The sequence below is a fragment of the Cydia pomonella genome, chromosome 2, assembly GCF_033807575.1.
Source record: "Cydia pomonella isolate Wapato2018A chromosome 2, ilCydPomo1, whole genome shotgun sequence".
NCBI classification, from domain to species: Eukaryota; Metazoa; Arthropoda; class Insecta; order Lepidoptera; family Tortricidae; genus Cydia; species Cydia pomonella.
In genome coordinates, this window is record NC_084704.1 from 23,534,874 (window position 1) to 23,555,590 (window position 20,717).

General features: G+C 37.9%; 1 protein-coding gene across 3 annotated transcripts in view; it reads left to right on the forward strand.

Annotated features, from left to right (window-relative positions):
• The first annotated feature begins 6,408 nt into the window (after positions 1-6,408).
• The window catches only part of LOC133534667 (transmembrane protein 62-like), a 44,526-nt gene continuing 30,217 nt past the window's right edge, over positions 6,409-20,717 (forward strand). Inside the window, exons 1-5 of one of the 3 annotated variants that reach the window (XR_009802073.1) lie at positions 6,409-6,916; positions 7,487-7,736; positions 8,029-8,924; positions 9,452-10,023; positions 10,108-10,220. Coding sequence is in view for 2 of the 3 variants with exons in the window: in XM_061873881.1 (XP_061729865.1) it covers positions 6,716-6,916; positions 7,487-7,736; positions 8,029-8,924; positions 9,452-10,023; positions 10,108-10,144 (1,956 nt within the window). In the remaining variant the exon portion in view is untranslated. Of the gene's footprint in view, positions 6,917-7,486; positions 7,737-8,028; positions 8,925-9,451; positions 10,024-10,107; positions 19,447-20,717 lie in introns of those variants that run through there. The other 2 variants (XM_061873881.1, XM_061873882.1) reach the window with 2 other exon arrangements.

Genomic DNA, 20,717 nt, shown 5'->3' on the forward strand with positions numbered 1-20,717 from the left:
TGCACAAAATGTTGACAATAAATTTTCAACAACATCAAATCATGAATTCGTCTGCCGGAGCAAAGAAGCAGTAACATAGCAGAAAGTGCTTTCTAAATTAACTTTACATTTATTCAGATGATCGAGAAGAATTTCAATATTCTAAATAGGTGGTTTTTGGCCAATAGATTTCTGTAAAGCAATTGATTTAAGGACATGTTTAACAAGAATGTGTGAACTTAATAGGCCAGTATCCTCAGTATTACATTATGTTGACACTACGGACTTGTAACGCAATATAATTCTGTACGAAAGTTTATATATCAAATGAAGGTCTGACAAATATTTTGCTACGTCTGAACCTGGTGGTTTCTTACAGTTTACCATATGACTGGTAGCCCAGACGACCCACTTCTTCCACGCTATGTCGTAAGTTTTCCTGGTAGACGTACGCCAAGATTGTTCGAGCAATTTTAATTGATCAGAATACCAGTCAGTTAAGATCGCTGATCACCCCCACACTTCCACACTTCTAGGACCATGTCCTGTACTTTCGGTGCAGGCAATCCCATCGTGACGTCGATCAGGAACCTTTCCAGGGCCCGCAGAGTGAGTAGAGCGCGTGACCTGATGTCCGCTCTCCAATAAACGCGATCCCATCGTGGTACTACTATCAGATACGTGCCCGTTGCTTGGTTGAGATGGGCTAGCACTTTCGGCACCAGGTAAGGAGGTGGAAACACCCAGGCTAGGTTGTAATTCCATGCGTGTGAAAAGGCGTCGTGAAATAATGCCTTCGGATCATTTTGGTCCAGTAAGGCGTAGTTTGACACTACATGCGCCATGTGAGACGCAAACAAATCGATCTGGGGAACACCCCATTTTGAAAATACTTTCTCTAAGGCCCCCGGAAGCAGATGCCACTCCGGGGCTTGACGAAGCCGCGACAGGTGATCTGCGTGGCTGTTGTATTTTCCCGGAATGTGAACTAAGTTCAGATGGATGCGGTATTGCTCTAAGATGCAAAATATCTGGAATGTTAATTCCAGGAGTGGATTCGATTTTGTTCCACCCTGATTGCGTAAGTAAGCTAACACAGTTTTGTTGTCGCATTGGACAAGTACTGTAGAGTTGTTCAGGTACTAACAGTGACCTTCTAATACCCTTTGAACAGCAAGCATCTCTTTCTGATTGGAATGCAGCATTTGCTCCGATTTTGTCCAAAATCCAGTCAGAGCTAGATCATCTAATTGGGCACCCCAGGCCAGGTCTGACGCATCTGTTGTTAAGAAGTGCGATGATGGGGGCAGGTGGATTGGCGAAGGCGTGAGACAATGATGCAACCACCAGCACATCCAGTCCTCCTTTACCCGGTCAGGAATGGCATAAGTCTGACTTGAAAATCGTGGCAAGGAGTTGAGAAGGTTTAGTAGGGTCCCCTTCGGAACCGTAAAGCTTGCGAAGTTTAGAAGCCCCACTAACCTCTCTAAATTTTTCCGGTTGGTTTTCGCAGCGGAAAGCATCTGTTGAATTTTGCCTAACAAAATAGGGATCTTTCCCTCTGGAAGTCGTTTCTGGTTTCCCCAGGCATCCCACCAGACGCCTAAGTATACCTACCAGTGCTTATTGGGGAGTCAATTGAGATTTTTCTAATTTCTAGTGTTTCTAATTTCTTTATGACCTTGATATGCCTGGCAAGTATATTCTTGTCTTGGTGAGCAATAAGGAAATCGTCGAGGTATACTATTATCCTTATATTCATGTCCCTTAGAACCTGCGCTATCCAATTGGTAAGGTCGCAAAGGTTTTCGGCGCAGTGCTGAGCCCGAACGGTAAGCAGGTCATCTGCATGAGCTCTTGGCCGTAGATAAGGCGTAGAAATCGCCTGTGTGGTGGGCTTATCGGCAGATAGAAGTACGCCTGGGACAAGTCTACCTTGCATAACCAGTCTTTCGGCTGAATGAAAATTTGGCACGCGGTGCACGTTTATCAATCCATTTCGGTCATTACATACCGGTTTAAAGCCTTCAAATTGAAAATAGGCCGGGGCGAGCCGTCGGTTTTGGGCACTATAAACATCGTTGATATGAAACTGGGAGACGGATCCACTACCTCTAGCACACCCTGTTCCTTCATTTGATTGATGATCTGCGTCATCTCGTCTGACTGCGGGCATTTGAGGTTGTTGCCGCAACAGTTTGGGTAAACCAGAGGTGGCTTCTGTAGGAAGGGTATGCGATACCCCTTTAACATCCGTAACACGTGATCCGGTGCGTTCATGTTCTCCCATATGTTGTAAAACTGTGCCGGCTGGCCTGCCCTGAACCTCATGTCAATATTTACCTCTCTTATTGTACCTGTACCCCGCGGGGGAAGCTCTTTGTTTTCGAGCGATTCTGGGCTGATGTTGGGGCCTTTGCTGGTATTGTCTCGACCGACGTCCCCGAAAGGATCCACTGGACCCTTTCTTAAATGCACTGTTACATCCTTGCGAAGGATAGTTATGATTGTAATTACCCCTCTGGGGAAGATATGGCTGCGCGGCAGCATTTTCTTGGCAAGCATAAGCCTTACACGTAAAAGTGGTGCTTGCATATGGATGATTGCAGTAGCCCTGCGAGGGCACTTTATGAGGCACTGCTCCCTGCGAGGGAGCGCCTGTAGTGGCCTCAAACTCATCTGCTTGCGAAACAGTGGTCTTTTTGAGAGGCCAGAAACACTTACGGTCTCCACCATAGCGCTCAATCTTAGCGGTGAATGCTTCGGTGTTGAAAAGCGACGAACTAGATGGTGGTATCTTGCGTATAGCCACCTTAAGCAAAGGCTCCTTGATATGCTTCGTGATTCTATTTGGTCTCATTTTATCACCTCGGCTCTGTGTCCACAAACCAGTTGTAACATGTCTTCGGATACTTTGAAAAGGTCGCCGCCCAAAAGGACGCTACTAACCTTGTCACGAAAGCTTTCGTACGAAAACTCTCCACCTGACTTAGTATAATCAAGTATTTCTGCCACTGCAGCGTGCAGGGCTTCTTCTTGTTTTATCAAACAAAACTTAAGGGTGCCATACGCTTTGTCAGAATGCACCAAATTAGGATATGTGTCACACTGTTCGTTAACCTCCAAATCAGTTTAACCCGGAGAGTCCGGACACCTACTAATCCTACTATAGATTTTCTGAGTTTCGGAATAGTGAATGTCATTCTAGCCCTTACTATCGAAGCGTTGCACCTCACACAAAAGTTTTATTTGCTGTTCTGTAGCTTCAAGAATTGTTGGATCTTTAATTTGGTTCCGAGGCCCAAAACAAAAGGTTTGGATGGGCCTGGCTGAGGTTCCGCTTCGCTATAAAGTTCTCGACTGACATTGTCCGAAACTACGGAATATGCATCACAATCATCGTCACAAGTGTAATAGTTATCAGGATTAACAAGTGCTCGCAGCTCGTTTACTTGTTTAGTTAATGTATGGAGCCTGCGACGGGACTTTTGTCTGCCCCCCATCTTCTTGCTGCGATAACGGCACTTGCGTTTCGAATCTGACCTTGAAGAGTCTGAGGAGTTCCTCTAGTTAGAGCAGCCACTATCACTACTGCTTGACTCAATAGATACATTCTTCCATAATTCTACAATACAAAACAACAATAAGAATCGAACGGCAAAAACCGTTTAAATAATTATACATTTTTAACAAATTTGAGGGGTAGATTCGAAAGTCTTTGTGCAATGGAATAGAAACAAAATAAATAGCTACTCGAAGATTACTTACGTGAATAAGTTTTCACAAGTGGGTAACCTTTTACTAGATACTCGCAGGTAATGAACACGGAACTATAAACTTAGATATTAGCTATAATTTTAAATAACGGATTTAACCAAAGTCGTACTTTTTGTTAACACGACCTATCGCGGCGGGAAACGAGACGCCAATGACGAGCCATTCTGGGATTTCGTTTAAGTAAAACTCATCCCCACTGCCAGGTGGTGGTCCACTAACGGTGGGGGAAAAAAGAGTGAAATATAGCCATAAGTTAGAAAGAGATAGCAATACAATGGCGGGAAACGATGTGCCTCTCTCAATTAATAAGCTTCGAATAACGGTCAAGTCAAATTAATACTACTACTTTTTACATGTTCATGCGACCAGCTGACGTTCTTACCACCGCAATACAACCGTCTGACGATTTTTTAAAAGTAACAATCGCACCTGAACTATCGATGACAAAGTATCGAACGACAGACGATGACTAATTTTTTTACGTGTGTCCGTGGCTGCTATTCCTCAACCCACCTACGTCAGCTGACGTCCCCGAGGGTTCATCATACATAGCCATCAACCACTATACGAATTTTCGCGCGGGAGGCGATTAGTCATGGAAATCTGTTCCTGGCTCATAAGGAGTGAAAAATAACTGTAAAAAAGCTTGTAACCCCCAAAAATACAATGTATTTGACATTTTGATCTACTTGCGCCCATAGCTAGTATAGGTGTTTAGTGTAGAACCTTAATTTTCTCGAATAAAGCATGAAACTTGGCACAATCGTTCCTTATATCAAAGTAAGCCTATTTTAGAACGGGAGCCCTGGGGAGTCCCGCCTCTAGGGCCCGAGAGGGGGGGTTAAAGTACCACTCCGCTCGGCTTCATTATAAAAATTCTAATAATGCCTTTGTAGCTAATAAGGTCATGTTTGGTATTAATTTCAGATAAACCAATAACAGATTTTATTTCCAGTATAAAGAACGGCATTTTGTTAAAAAAAAACACAAAAATCAAATTCATCAACCATGTTTTTTTGATTATGATTTATTGTAAATATTAAATTAAACTGCTATAGTAAACACCCCTATAATGGAACAGGCACCAGTAACGGGATGGTATAGACAAATCCTGTGAAACAAGTATTTATCATCAGTTTTTAATCGTTGGCCACATTTTATTTATTTATTTATTGTTCGGAGAACCAACAGCTATAAATTGCACAATAGTTATATATATAAATACCAAAGAGCAAATTATAAGTTCCCACCGGTAGCAACAGGTTAACAAATAATTCGGGTTAACTCGGGGTTAATCATTTGCTGTTTACTATAAACAAGTGCCAAAGATCTGCTTAAGTTTAATTTTTCATTGATATTTGTTAATTTGAAAATTAATCGCGCCGTACATCCCATGACTGGAGCAAAAAACCATAGTTTTAATTGGTTAATAATATTGAAACCATTTGCAGTAGCGTTCAATAAATACATATAAAAAATAAAGGACGAATTGGACATTCAACTTTTCAAGCATAAAGCGGTAGAAATTTTATAGATGTCGGGGAAATATCAAAAATACTCCAAATTTTCTCTTAAATGTCCCATGATTTTTTTTCACACAAAAAATAAAATTACACACTAAATTGCCAAAAAAAATCTATAATTCCTCTCGCCGGTGAATATATTTTTACCAACATCGGCATCGATATCCCTCCTTGTACGTTTTCGCCACAAATGTACGGTTTTGTGTTGTCTCCGTATCTACCTCCACCAATTTCAGGTCCTTTTTAGGGTTCCGTAGCCAAATGGCAAAAAACGGAACCCTTATAGATTCGTCATGTCCGCCTGTCTGTCCGTTTATGTCACAGCCACTTTTTTCTGAAACTATAAGAGCTATACTGTTCAAACTTGGTAAATAGATGTATTCTATGAAGATTTTCACACATAAATAGAAAAAAAACAATAAATCGGGGGGTTTCCCCATACTTAGAACTGAAACTCAAAAATTATTTTTTCATCAAACCCATACGTCTGGGGTATCTATGGATAGGTCTTCAAAAATGATATTGAGGACTCTAATATCATTTTTTTCTAAACTGAATAGTTTGCGCGAGAGACACTTCCAAAGTGGTACAATGTGTGTCGTCCCCCCCCCCACTCACCCCCCTGTAACTTCTAAAATAAGAGAATGATAAAACTAAAAAAAATATTTGATGTAAATTACTATGCAAACTTCCAACGAACATTGGTTTGAACGAGATCTAGTAAGTAGTTTTTTTTTTATACTTTATAAATGGTACGGAACCCTTCATGGGCGAGTCCGACTCGCACTTGGCCGCTTTTTTAATGGTCTGACTCCGAGTCGCGGGAGGTCGGCGCCCTTTTAGTAAACGTAAGATATGTTGATTTTTTTAATCTGCATTAAAAAGTTCAAAACTTAGTAGGTAGTTTAATATTTACAAAAATCAAAGAATAAATATTGTCTTTTTTTGTGATTTTTTTATATATTTTTAAACAATGCCGTTTTTATACAGGAAATGAATTTAACGTTCTTGATTTCTACGAAATTGAGACCAAATAATAATATGACCTATTAGCTACACAGGAGTTGTTAGAATTTTTAGAATGAAGCCGGGCGGAGCGGTACTTTAACAGGAGGGCCTCTCAGGCTCCAGAGGGCTCCCGATCTAAATCAACTTACTTTGATATAAAGAAATAACAGTGCCAAGTTTCATGCTTTATTCAAGAAAAGTAAGGTTCGACCTCTTTTTGTCAATAATAACCCATACTACTTAGCTTACTTCATAAACGTAAATTGATGTCACTGCTATTGTCAATGTCAATCTGATACTGAGATCAATTGACAAACAAATTTGCGGTGTTCGGTTCATTTCGTATCTTGATGATGCAAATTTATATTATAAATTATAATAGTCATTAAGATTATTCCAATGGTGGATTAATTAGAACAAAGTTGAAAATGCCTTTCTCCAAAACTGCTATATCTCTTCTGTGCGTGTTGTTATTACTTTCAATATTTGTGACGAATTTGCTTAACAGTATTGCGACGAATCACAGTTACTCTGAAAACCAGAGAGAAGGCGAAAATTTCACCAAATACTTGGCTGATAAATACGGACGCATAACAGACGCAAAGGAAAATTTAATTTGGTTTATGCAAGTAAGTTCATGGGTGATACCTAAACATGATATAAGAGACGTCAAGTAACTCCAAGTACTTTAGTTTTATGATCTCGATTCGAGCAGAGTCTTTATTAGACTATAAATCAATACGAAGGTTCGATAATCCATGTTTAGCTACAGAATAGTACAATTTCAAAACATCAAATTAAGTACTCAATACATGTTTTAAAGGAAGCATGAAAACATTCAGACTATGTGATTAGAGTCATATAGTAAAGGAAACACGGACCAACACTGTCTAGCTCTATGGATTTGTGCTCTAAGAACTTACTAAAAAGGGGAGAACTTTAAAACTTGGCTCTCAAGCTGCCTATGGCTCTTTGAAGGTACAATTATGGCTCTTCGAGGCACCTGAAAGTTTAACACAAGTATTCTTAGGCCACTCGAAACAGCTTTTGCGGCTCTTGTAGACTGCAAAATCTTGTGACTCGTATTGTGTTTGGCTCTTCGGCTTGTTAATTTCTAATGTTGTAACTTTATTGGTATATATGAGATTAATTGTTATTCTTATTTGCTTTGATATTTATTTGTTCTCAATTTGTTTTAGATTTCTGACATCCATTTAAGCATATTTAGGGATCCAGGGAGAATATCACAGTTTCAGCAATTTTGTGATAGTACTGTGAAAAAAATAAAACCAGCAATTGTACTAGCAACTGGGGACTTGACTGATGCTAAAGCCAAGGATAACCTGGGCAGCTCCCAGGTGAAGACAGAATGGGTCTATTACCACAATATTATTAAGGAATCCAGAGTCACAGAAGAAACTGTTTGGTTAGACATAAGAGGCAATCATGGTATGAATATTTACATCTTGTCATATTATTGATTTATTTTCTTTCCACATTTTTTTTAAATGTGAATTTCAATTTGCTGTTTATTGTATTTAACTTTTTCTTATTCTAAATATCACTTTTGTATTACGGTTGCCTGGAAGAGATCACTCTGTAGCGATAAGGCCGCCTGTTGTTTACCTCTATCTTCATGTATTATATGTGTTTCCATATACATTTTTTCACAGGTTGTGCAATAAAGAGGATTTGTATTGTATTGTATTGTCTAATAAGCAAAATTGTTTTAATTTTACAGATAATTTTAACATTAGAACATTAAACTCACAAGAAAATTTCTTCAGAAACTTTTCTGTTCAGGGAAAAACATATCCTAAATCATATGTGCATTTTGAAGAGAAGAATGGTGTAAGAGTTGCATTTATTGGCATAGATGCATGCCCAGAGCCTGGTTTGAGGAGACCATTCAACTTTGTTGGTATTCTTGACAGCCAAGAACAAAAACAAATAAAGAAATTACAAGCAGAGGCAAATGCAAAAGCTGATCATATTGTTTGGTTTGGGCACTATCCTACATCATGCATTCTATCACTTGACACAGGGACAGAGAAGCTGGATCTGAGGACACTGATTGGTGATAGCGAAGGCTCTCAAGTATATGTGTGTGGACATCTGCATACTATGGCTGGCCGTGTTCCTAAAATGTACACAAGGCATAGAAAAGGATACATGGAAATTGAATTAGGAGATTGGAAAGACAACAGAATGTATCGCCTTGCAGCCATTGATCATGGTATATTTTCATTTGTAGATCAGAAACATAACACATGGCCTCTTGTGTTGGTCACAAACCCAAAAAATGCAAAATATACTTTGCCTGGAAGAGAACCCTTGCAATTGCTGCCAGATTCAACCCATATAAGGATCCTTGCATTTAGTGATGTCGATATTGATACTGTTCAAATATCATTTGATAAAATTAGCTGGATGAATTGTAAACACTCAGAAGGACCTCTTTATGTCTGTTTATGGCTGCCACACTTGTTTTTACGAGATATTAATTATCTCTATGTAACAGTCAGTGATGATTTGGGAAAACAGGCATTTGTTGAACATCCATTTTCTATGGATGGTTCAACATTGAATTTTGACATAATGGCGAGAATACTTCTTATGCTTGATGCACGAGTAGTGGTAAGTATAACCATAAATTATAATTTTAAAAGAGGCGATTAACATTCTCAATTTTTGTGTGACAAAGAAATTAAAACAGTAATCAGAACAGTCTATATCTACAAGGTGTAACATAAAAGTGAGTATCTATTTAACATATTCACTGCCAGGGAGCTAGGCGGATTATCTATTTGTAGGTGCTGTTCATGTAGCGGATACTAGTTTTCCCGTGTTTTCGCTACGCTCGTACTGCGTAGCTCACGCTGGCACTGAATGTGCTAAGGGCATAATTGGTATCATATGCTGATTAGGAAAATAAAAATCCAAAAAAATACATGGAAAAAAATTATATGGGGCAGACCGTCCAAATAGGCCAAACTAACATCCAAAAAAAAACTACTTATCTTAATAAGAATACGGTAACTTCGATAACGCCGATATTGCCGTTAAAAGGATTCCAACTATTTTACACCTTGTATATAAAGGCATGAAAAACGAATGAATAAACATTTTCAAATACAAAACTACAATGAACTCTTTTGTTTCAGTTCCAGGCAATATTTGGAACTCTTCTTTTAATGAACGTTTTACCGCTAGTGTATTTACGGTGGCAAAAGCAACCTCCGAGATGTCGAAGAAGATTGACCCGATATGTGCTGAGAAGCCTATGGCTCTTGAGTAAAATTGACAAAATATACTATCCCATTGTTCTGTATGCAGTTTACGTGCCACTCGGACCCTGGGCGGTCGGCGAGCTCATCGATGGACACGTAGGCGTGGTTTTCGCCTGGGGAATATTAATAAAAGGAACATTTTTGCCTGAACCTTTCACTTATATGTATGGAGGCGTACAACTACTTTTTATACAAATCCCTCTTATATTTGTGTTATCGCACACATTACAGAATCGACTTTATAGTTCATCTTCTAGAGGCTTAAAAAGATTGATTCAGAATCTACCGTTCATTATGCTGCTCTCAGTTCAGTTGTTGTTGGCATACTTCTTTTGGCTAGAATATGGAAGTCTGGCTTTTATATTTGGACCTCTCAGAACATGGAGTGTTTTACTAAGTATTACATTGTGGTACAAAACCTTAACACTACCTCCCGATTACTGCAGGTGCCTACTAATACTTAAATATTGATTAATTTAATAAAGCTTTTGTGGTAGTTCTGTTTCTAACATAAGTGTTTTTCTTTTCAGAAAACTTGTACACTTGAACGACTACACACCATCGTAATATTGTTTTCGCGTGAAGATATCGGATGATGCATTGAATAAATCATTTTATAAGAGAGCAGCTGCTAACAGAAAAGGTATTCCTGCATTATTGCGTGGATAATAGTTACTGTGTGAACTTGGTAAATTATGAGAGGTAAACTATTCGTTATAAACTAAATAATATTTTTTAAATATTCGGCGTGGTCTCTGAGAAAAAGTCTGTGTTTTAGTATTAGTGTCCAGTGTAAATAGAGAAAGCGATTTCGCTTATAGACTCAAACTGTTTCAAGCAATGTCGGTACGAAGTCGGCTTGTTATCATTAATACCTAACATTGCCGTTTTGAAGCCAAATGCTTTAAATTGTTTAGGACGAAGCTTAAAAGTAGCCTTGGTCTCATATCACACCAGTATTTACTGCATATTGTTCATGGGCTGCACACTAGACCGCTTGCTGGCGACGGTTTGTAGTCCTCTATGGCGGTGATCAGTTAATCAGAAAAGTAAAGCCACGCTCAATAAGGCTGTAGGCTTGAAACGTCTCAGGAGCATGTAGGTAGGGTACTTGTGATCAAATAAAGACTTAGTCTTGTTAATGGTAATTAATAGAATCAGGCGTTACTTTGCGAAAATCCATGCTAATTAAAGCAAGAAATATTACTTTGCTAATCCGCGAGAAAATAACGTGTTAGTCAATCAGTGCTAACCCGTTATACTTACTTGCGTATTTTTACATGCAATTAATGTTCCCACTCTCCCACCGCAAAATTAATACGCAAATAAATATAACAACCCACCACCAAAAGTACAAAACTCGACACGTGTTTCGCTTCTCTACGAGGCATCCTCAGGAGATGCTGGAAATGTTGACGGTCTGACACCCGACAACTGACTGGAAGTCCAGTAAAAATACGCAAGTAAGTATAACGGGTTAGCACTGATTGACGAACACGTTATTTTCTCGCGGATTAGCAAAGTAATATTTCTTGCTTTAATTACTTGTTAATGGTGTAAAATATAATCGCACGCGTCAAATTGTTAATAATTGCCATGAAGATAAACTGAAATATATGTCATATCTACATCCATATCATAACCTCCCTATAATATATTCAGAAACGATAAGCGGCCTATATTAAAAAACCTGTACCTGTGGTAGCATCTTAAAGTTTAAAGTACAGTATCGATAACCGATATTTTAATTACATTCAAATTTAGAACATCTCCGAAAAACAAAGTAATTTGATTTGACCTCTATTCTAATAGTAATAACAGTCGAGATTACGTTTTATTATTAAATTATAGACTTAAACGCGTATTGAGTTTTAAATTTATCTCCGACGTTTCGAGGACGGCGTTGTCCCCGTTTCGGAGAAGACTGGGTAAAGTTGACATCAATATCTACTAGCCGCTTTTTTGTTTTGAACTACCCGCACTTGGTCTTGTTTATTAACTTGAACGTTTTGCGCACTAGGGATGTTACTCTGTCGACAAACAACACTAACGATATTCGATTTGGCGACTGTCGATATTCGTTTCCGCTTACATATACTAATGACTGGATTTCATTTGGATGAGATCCGCAAATCCTCGTCCCCTGCATTGAAATTGCAATCTTTTTTTATTTGTGTTCCCGCACTTTTCTGCTAAAAAAAGCCACGTTTCTATAATTTAATATTGTGTAAAAATCGTGAAAGTTTAAATCAGTGAGCTGATGTTTTATTCGAAATTAAGTGTCAATTGCAAAGAATGAGGGCTGCCGCTATCGCGTTAAATTTCGCTGCCAGGGGCGTTATCTAGCTAGAGGGAGGGCTTTAAAAATGCATAGAATTTTTGGGGGCTGCAAACTCCTTATTCATAATTGTAAATATTTTTCCATCTTTGATTAATCATGGTAAACATTTGATATAGTTCATTAAATGTTGGTGGTTATAAAAAAGTGCAAATGAAAATTATATGCAAATTTAATAAGGTTGAAAAAACGGCAAATTTAGACGTTAAAATGTGTGAGTATACGTATATAACGTATTGATTTGTTAAAACTAAACATAGCAGAATTTTGAGATCTGTTCTTCTGGACCTACATCTACTGTGGCGCCAACTGGTGAGCACAAAAACGGTAGCCGTCATTTTGACAAATCTCGCATGTTATTTAATATAGAACGATATGGCAGATGGCCTCGACTCTAGTTTGTCTCTGAATTAAAAATAACTGCGGATGTGTGACATGCGTGAAAATGTTTTCATTTTGGTACTGCCAATTGACCTTCAGTTTATCTTTTAATTCGTTTGTAAGTTAGTTTAAAATTACTTTATTTTATTTCGTATGAAGTAAGATATAGGTATAAAGATATTTCGGAGACGCCACTTCATATCCGCTGGCTCCGCGAGAGAGCAACGATACCCCAACGCCGGCAGTAACATGCAGTTCCCGAATATATTATAGAGAGCTTATAATATGTGACTGCGGCCGGCAAAATGTCCCAATTTTTTCACGCTTGCCATAAGGACGCCTTGTCAGGTTATTTGTATAAAGACACAAGCTAATCTCGCCTTTATGGCAAGCGACAAAGTGGGACGTTTTGGCGGCCGCGGTCACAATTATGTCTGTAGATAAAGCAGTGTTTGTAACTATACATAATTATTAGGCGTTAAACACTCGCCTTTTATGCCTTACTCGTATTTTAATGCCTTTCATTATGTAGTAGTCACATTAACTACTATAATAAATTAATTTAATGTTTTTTGGTGAGAAAACGAAAGTGTATTAATTAAAGCCAAAAACAAACTTAATCAATAAATGTTCCTTGGTTGAATAGGTACCACGATGATCACATACGTAGATATCATGTAGCCAGTTGCAAGAGAGTAAGAGGTTGCAAAAATAGGCTCTCGTTAAAGATAAAGTTCGTCATTCGTTCGTTCGTCGTGCGGTGCCGCAGGACTAGCAGGGGCTATTAACTTAATAGGATATTTAATAATAACGGTTTTTGGAACGAAACCGAAATGATAAAGTTTCACGTCAAATACGGTATAAACAGGTCTGACGAGTCTAACCTTTAATCTCCTCGTGCAGTATTTTTTCCTTAAATATCTATCGGTTAAAAATCCCCTCTATACGTAATTATTAGGCGTTAAACACTCGCTTTTTATGCCTCACTCGTATTTTTATGCCTTTCATTATGTAGCAGACACATAAACTACTATTATCTACACACTGATAAACATAAACCCTCTATGATGCCTTCAAAATCCGTAAATTATGGCCAACATTACGATAAACTGTTTTGTTACAACAAATTTCTTATCTGTGATAAGTTATAGGGACCGTGCGCGTTGGAGGGTCTGCCATCTTGTGGCCTGAATCGGAACCATAAACATGCACATGTACACGTCACGTGTTTTCTTGTGCATAGTAGGTTCTGCCATCTTGTGGGCTACATCGGACCAAAAAACATCACATTTACGCCTCGCGCCAAAAATCTGACGGCTCCTGTGCTGCCTCCTACAGTTCATGCACGCTCCCTATAGCTTCATAACTACATCAAAATCGATTTGGTTATGCATTCAAATTTGGAACATCTCTGAAAAAAAAAGCAATTCGATTTGACCTCTATTCTAATATCAGTCGACGTGCCTTTTTGTTCGAAATGAAATGTCATTTGCATACAATTTTGACTATGTCGCATGTTAGTTTGTATCGAATGATACGGAAATAGGTCCACTCTAGTTTGTCTCTGAATAAAATAAAAAAAACTACATGCCTGAAAACAGTTTTAATTTACCGCCATTTTACGTACAGTTTATATTTTAATTAGTTTTAAGTATAAAATGAATATGTTTTATTGTTTTTAAGGTAACTATAGCAAAAGTTTCGTGTAAAATAAGCGATAAAAATATTTCGGTGACGCCACCATATATCCGCGAGTTCCGCTATGCCCCAACGGAGGCTGTAATTTGGGGTTAGTGAATATTTCATAGAAAGTTTATAATATGTGTGTAGATAAAATAGTGTATGTAACTGTACATAATTAGGCATTAAAACACTCGTGTGATCTTTCTAAGAAACTCACTTCGTTCGTTTCTTAAACCCACACTCGTGTATTTTGATGCCTTTTATTATGTAGCAGTCACATTAACTACTATAACCGTTAAATGACGCGTGGGTAATATAACTTAAGCATTAATAATCACCATTTATTAAATTAAATAATTGATTACATTCCAAATGAGTCATCACATGTCTTCTTAGAATATTTGTTTTTAACTATCGTAGGTTACTTTTACTAGCTAGGTACGCAGTAGTATTATTCTGCAAAATTTTAGCACGCTTTTACATATTTCAACCAATAAGAGGTCAAACCCTTTTATTACCTATTTTTAGTTACCTACCAACAAAGAGGTTAGGTATATATGTGCTCGTGTTAAGTAGGTAGATACTGTACATTTGCAGTACTTAAATCGAGATATCTTAAACGAGCGGTTGTTTTATGCGATAAACGCTGCGTTTACCGCGACGCGTTTGATTTTTTTATTATTATTATTTATTTATTGAAAACAAGTTTACATGACATTACAGTTTGTAACTAATGCGCCATGAAAGTTAAGTACATTTACAGTATTATTATACATTTATAAGACTACATTATTACAGTTGGTAATTTGAAAGCCTTAGTCTTCGATAGCAGTTCGCAGCAAGTGATGACAGGTGCTCGTTAAATGTGAGATGAGTATCAAAGACAAGACACGACTTATGGGCTCGGGTCCCAGCGCTTGGCAGAGTTAAAAAGAAGTTTGTTTTCCATTTGTTGTTCCATCAGTTGATAATCATTTTATCTAATTACCAAACATTGTTTTACGCGGTGAACGCAGCGGTAGCCGCAGCGTGAGACGCAATATGTCAAACGCACATAAAATATTTTAGTAATATTTAAATAGTATGTAAGGAGCATCCTTGTTGATTGCGTGAAACGCGTCCGTTCGAAGCAAGCGGTTAGGGTCTCCCCAAATCTATCTATGCGGAATCCGGAAAAGCTTTGTGTCTATGTAATAAGAGCGAAAATGACGTTGCTCGACTCTGCTCGTCTCGGACGACGTCTTACGATGCGACGTCACGATGTCTTTTTCGCTCTTGTTTCGTAGACGTTTTTTTAATTTGGTCATAATGAAGTTTATCAATAATTAACTAATACCTACTGACATGAACTGCACACAAAGACGCACAAAATAACAACGAAGAGCGAAAAAGACGTCGAGCCGAGCCGAGCGACGTCTTTTTTTTTTCGCTCTTATTATGTAGACCTAAAGCGAAAAAGACGTGGCTCGGCTTGGCTCAGCCGACGCCTTATGACGCGACGCGTTGACGTCTCTTTCGCTCTTATTATGTAGATATAAAGCTTTTTCCTAACGGCTTTTGCCGATTCCGCGTCGATCGGTGTGGAGAAACCCTAAATAGCATTACAGACGCAACGTTGTACGTATAAAACAAAGTTGCCCTACCTAGTCGGTCACTAAGTTCTGTTACTAGGTTTTCAACTGATTAAATACATATAAAATAAAGTTTAAGCACAGTTTGATAGCTTATTTTGTAATGATCAAAACATGATATAATAATGTAAAATTCAGATGGAGAATTTATGGGAATCCTCGGAAAGCTCCAGTTTGCCTGAAAACGTAAATACGCTGTCAATTTATGAAAATTACGAGGGTGGATTGAAAAATTCGCGGCCTGAATATTAAAAACAAAACAGAGGTTTTTTAATGTATTTTTATTTTTCTACATAGTCCCCGTCGAGTTGAATGCACTTGTTCCATCTGGATTCCAGAGCCATTACACCACTTTTGAAGAAGCTTTCCTCGAGACCTTCAAAATAGGCATCCACCTCAGCTTGGACCTCGGCGTTGCTTGAAAATTTCATACCACCCATGTTTTTTTTTAATTGGGGAACAGATGAAAGTCCGATGGTGCTAAATCGGGTGAATAGGGTGGGTGGGGCAATAATTCAAACCCACATTTGGCAATCTCCGCCATCGATTTTAGTGACGTGTGAACACCGTGCATTGTCCTGGTGGAAGATAACTTTCTTTGTCAACATTCCAGGTCTTTTTATCTTCAGAGCCTCGCGTAATCTGCGTAATAATTCGCAATAATAGTCGGAATTTATAGTTTTACCTCTCTGGAGATAGTCAACCATTATTATTCCCTTTGCATCCCAGAAAACAGATGCCATGACTTTATTGGCTGACAAAATTGCTTTGGCTTTTTTGGGAGGCGGAGATCCAGGACGAACCCACTGCTTCGATTGCTGTTTGGTCTCTGGTGTATAGTGGTGGACCCACGTCTCATCCATAGTTACAAATCTGTTCAAAAAGTCTTGAATATCGGCTTCATACAGGTCTAGACATTCACATGAATTAGTACGGCGAGCGATTTTTTTGTTCCACTGAAAGGACCCATCTCGCCGACACCTTGGAAAAACCTAATTGGTTGACTATAATATTTTGAGTTCTTTCATAAGAGATGCCTACAATGTCAGCTATTTCCCGCACCTTTAATCGCCGGTCTTTCATTATCATTTCGCATATAATTGCCACATTGTCCGTGTTAGTCACCGTTGTTGGCCTCCCGGGACGAGGGTCATCTGCGATACTATCTCGTCCACGCTTGAATTCAGCTGCCCATTTTTTCACCATCGTATATGATGGACGGGATTGCCCGAATGTACTTTGCATATCATCATAAATTTGCTTCGGTGTCAATCCTTTTTTATGTAGGTATTTAATCACAGCACGCTGCTCTAATTTCTCCATTTTCACGATATCTACCGACACGTAACTTTAAATATGCCGTAAAATTGCTTTTAAATATAGTCGCCAATTGAAATTTCGCGGGAAGACAGTTGAATAATGACAGTTCAAAATGGCGGCAGAAAAAAGAAATATTTTTTTTTTTTATTGGCCAGGCCGCGAATTTTTCAATCCACCCTCGTATACTTTACAAAAGTGTGGCCAATGCAATCTTGCAACTTTGCCAGAAGGTTCAATTGTCGGTTTTAATAAGGCCTCTAATATATTACCGCAAAATTGTGACCACCATTTTTTTTACCAGTTTATACCTAAGATATTCCCCTCAAAACATTGTATATTTTTAAGTTTCGCACGAAAACTTATAGATTTAGACAATTGTACGGTTCGGGTGTAGCAAAGGGTACCCAGGACTTAGAAAAAAAATTCGTCGGTGTGATGTCAAATTGACACAACTTTTTTATGATTGTATCTTACAGAATATGTCAAAATAAACAGGTTTTACTTAAAAATCTTTTTTCTAAAATTTAAAAATACCGAGATAGTGCACTCCAAAATCAATAGCATTAAAAACGACATGAATAGGGCGCGTACTTTTGACGTGTTTTTACTACGCCATTTTTCCGAAGGAATTCTGCAAAACCAGAACAACAAGCTTTACAACTGTATACATGAACAAATTAAAAATCGCTGCCTATTTCATTTTATTCCGTGAAAATTCTGGTAATAAGACTTTGTGACCTACTTGGTAAGTAATGTTGTTTTCTGCCCTCCGTGCGGAAAGCGTCAACTTTGCTCCCGCTGCGCTAAACGAAGTTGCCGCTTTCCGCCTCCGTCGAGCAGAAAAATAATATGCGCACCACGGGAGGAATCGTAGTAGGGCTTGCAATATCGGACGGTTTCCAATTCCGGAACTGATTTTCGATATTAGGTCCCAATTCCGGAATTACGGAACTGCTACCGGAATTGAGGTTCACCATATTTTTATTAGTAAAAAAAACAACAAAAAATGTGAAATACTGATACTGTACCTGTACGTCTATCAAAGAAAGTATTCTTTCAATGGAAATTTATTTGAAGTATTATTAATCGAGAAATATCAATAAATTGACTAGTGCCGCCTTTGCCCCTCTTATTTTAGCACATTATTACTATGGTCACTTTTATCTACTTCAATGATACGGTGTATTTATTTGGGGAAACTGCGGATGCAAACCATTTGATGCCTAAATTTATATAATGTCTAAATATAACGGCAGTGTAGCCTAGTAGGTAGTGGCTCTGTTTACGAAGATAAAGGTCCTGGGGTTCCGATCTCGGTAAGGGTATTTATTGTGTTTATAACGATTATTTGTTCCTGAAGTAAGGTTGTGTTTTATGTATTAAAGTATTTATCTATACCTATTACCATTGTGCATTGTAGACTAGTGCCCAAAACGCAATCCTTATTAAGATTAAACTAAATGGGCTAAATGATTAAAATTATTTTATTAGCGGTTCATTACCACCGTATGAGAAAAAAAACCCTGATTGCTTTTTATGAAGCTTAAAATAATAACTGTAATGGCTCATAAACTTAATGCAAAACATACTATAACGTTACACTTTTCATGTTTGGTTTTTTACTTACTAGTTCCTAATTCAGAATATAATATGTGTTGCTACAGAAACCGAAAATTTTCATTATCGAAACTTATTTCTGAATTGTGAATGAAATATCCAAAATTTATAGATTTGAATTCAAAAGTTAAGCACATCACAAGCATCTTAAGCTTACCGTGGGACTTAGTTAATCTGTGTAAGAATGTCATATAATATTTATTTATTTATTTTGACAACCTGTCTAGCTTAGTGGGTAGTGACTCTGCTTATGAAGCCGATGGTCCCGGGATCAAAATGTTCAAATCCTGGTTAAGGCGTTCTCTATGTATTTAAGTATTTACAAATATTTATATATTATATATATTGTTGTCTAAGTACCCTCAACCCAAGCTTTATTGAGCTTTCCGTGGGATTTAGTCAATTTGTGTAAGAATGAATTTATTTATTTAAAGTTTCGCATAAGTACGATTCTGGGCAAGTATAAATGAATGTATGCTGTATCGGATTTACTTTATACTTCGTTTTAGCACTAGAAAAAAGGTAAACAATCTAATCTTGACGGTCTTTTTATTGAAAAACGCTTTTTGAAAATAAGTAACTTTTACTTATGAAAGCAAAGCAATATAAAATGATCGTATAGGTATCATTTATAATTGTTACATACTGACTTATTTTTCAAACCGTTATTCAATAAAAATACATGTCAATATCGCTTACATTAATTCTAATGCTAATAAAACGAAGTCTAGCAAGTAAATATCAAAAGTAAAAAAAATGGTTAATGCGACCTGTTAATGCATGCTGCTAGAATTCAGACTTTTGTCAGCGACACCTTAAACACCAGCATAGTGTAGTGTCTTTATGTCTTATCGATTTTCAGTAGTAAACGTAATAAAATCCGATTCCGGAAATTTCGATATTCAGTGGTCTCAATTCCGGAATTGTAATACCTATCGGAAAATTGGTCCGAAATCCCGGAATTCTCGGATTGCAAGCCTTAATTATCGTAGGACATTGCGTGCCGTGTGTAAAATTGTCACCCGAGCTGAAGGCGAGGCGACTTTTCCTCCCTTGGGACACAAATAACTATTTAACGTCGGAAAAATTAATGCGCTTGTCGGAAAAAGTAATGGCGTTTAACATACGCGCTCGCTGCAAAAAACAATGAGGTGTTTTCGGGACGCTATCTAACGTTGCGATTTCTGCATAAAACAACCGAGCGCTTTATGGCATAACTGGTCATATTCAATTCACAGGCATTAGCGCAGTAGTTAAACGAGTATTGATCGTGTCGTGTCATTCACAACGACGCGCGCCGTGACTCGTATTGTCATGTTATTAAAGGTTAGATTTGACAAATCTGCGCGTCATTGTGGATGACACAAACTATAGTAGTTCAAATTACCAAAGAACATTAGAATCTGTAAGTTTGAATCTTGTTTAGACAATAAAGGTTAAAGTTGTTATTAAAGACAACCTAAGGTTAAATACTGCCAAGAGCTTACTCAAGTGGATGTTTGGAAATGGCTTTATCTTACAGGTCTGCCCGTAGCCAACACGCCCAACGTTACCGCGTCGTAGCGTCGTAGACAGTGACAGTTGGGTTTCGTTTGCTACGGAGCGTTAACGATTGGCATCTTGGCTACGTGCTTTTCTTAGTGGATACATGTTTGTAAAAAAATAAAAATCATTACAGTAATAACTTTCTGTCCGCTAAAACACGACAATAATTTGAGTTTGACCATAATGAAGATACTTCCCGTACTATTTTTGCTACAATAAGGAACATTTCCGAGCATATTTGAGAAAAATAATATAACTTGTATTTTTATGGTTAAAAAATAGGGAATGCAATAACTGGCCAAACTTCATAACCCGTTTCGGTTACGGTTATGCCCGAAAAAAAAAACCGATAATCGGTTACGGTTATTTTCGACACGGATTTCTTTACGGAAGTAAATTTGGTATATTTCGTTATTAAAGTACACGAATGACAAAAATTATAGTCTAAGGCGTCACAGCCAAAATATTACGGTGGAACACGCTTACCTATGAGATACCTATTTCCTCTAGCCTTGAAGAGATTCAGATTGTACTCATACGGAAACAGACTCGGGCAGGGCATTCCACTCCTTGGCAGTTCGCATAAGGAATGTTGAAGCGAAACGCTTCGTGCGTATTTTTGGAA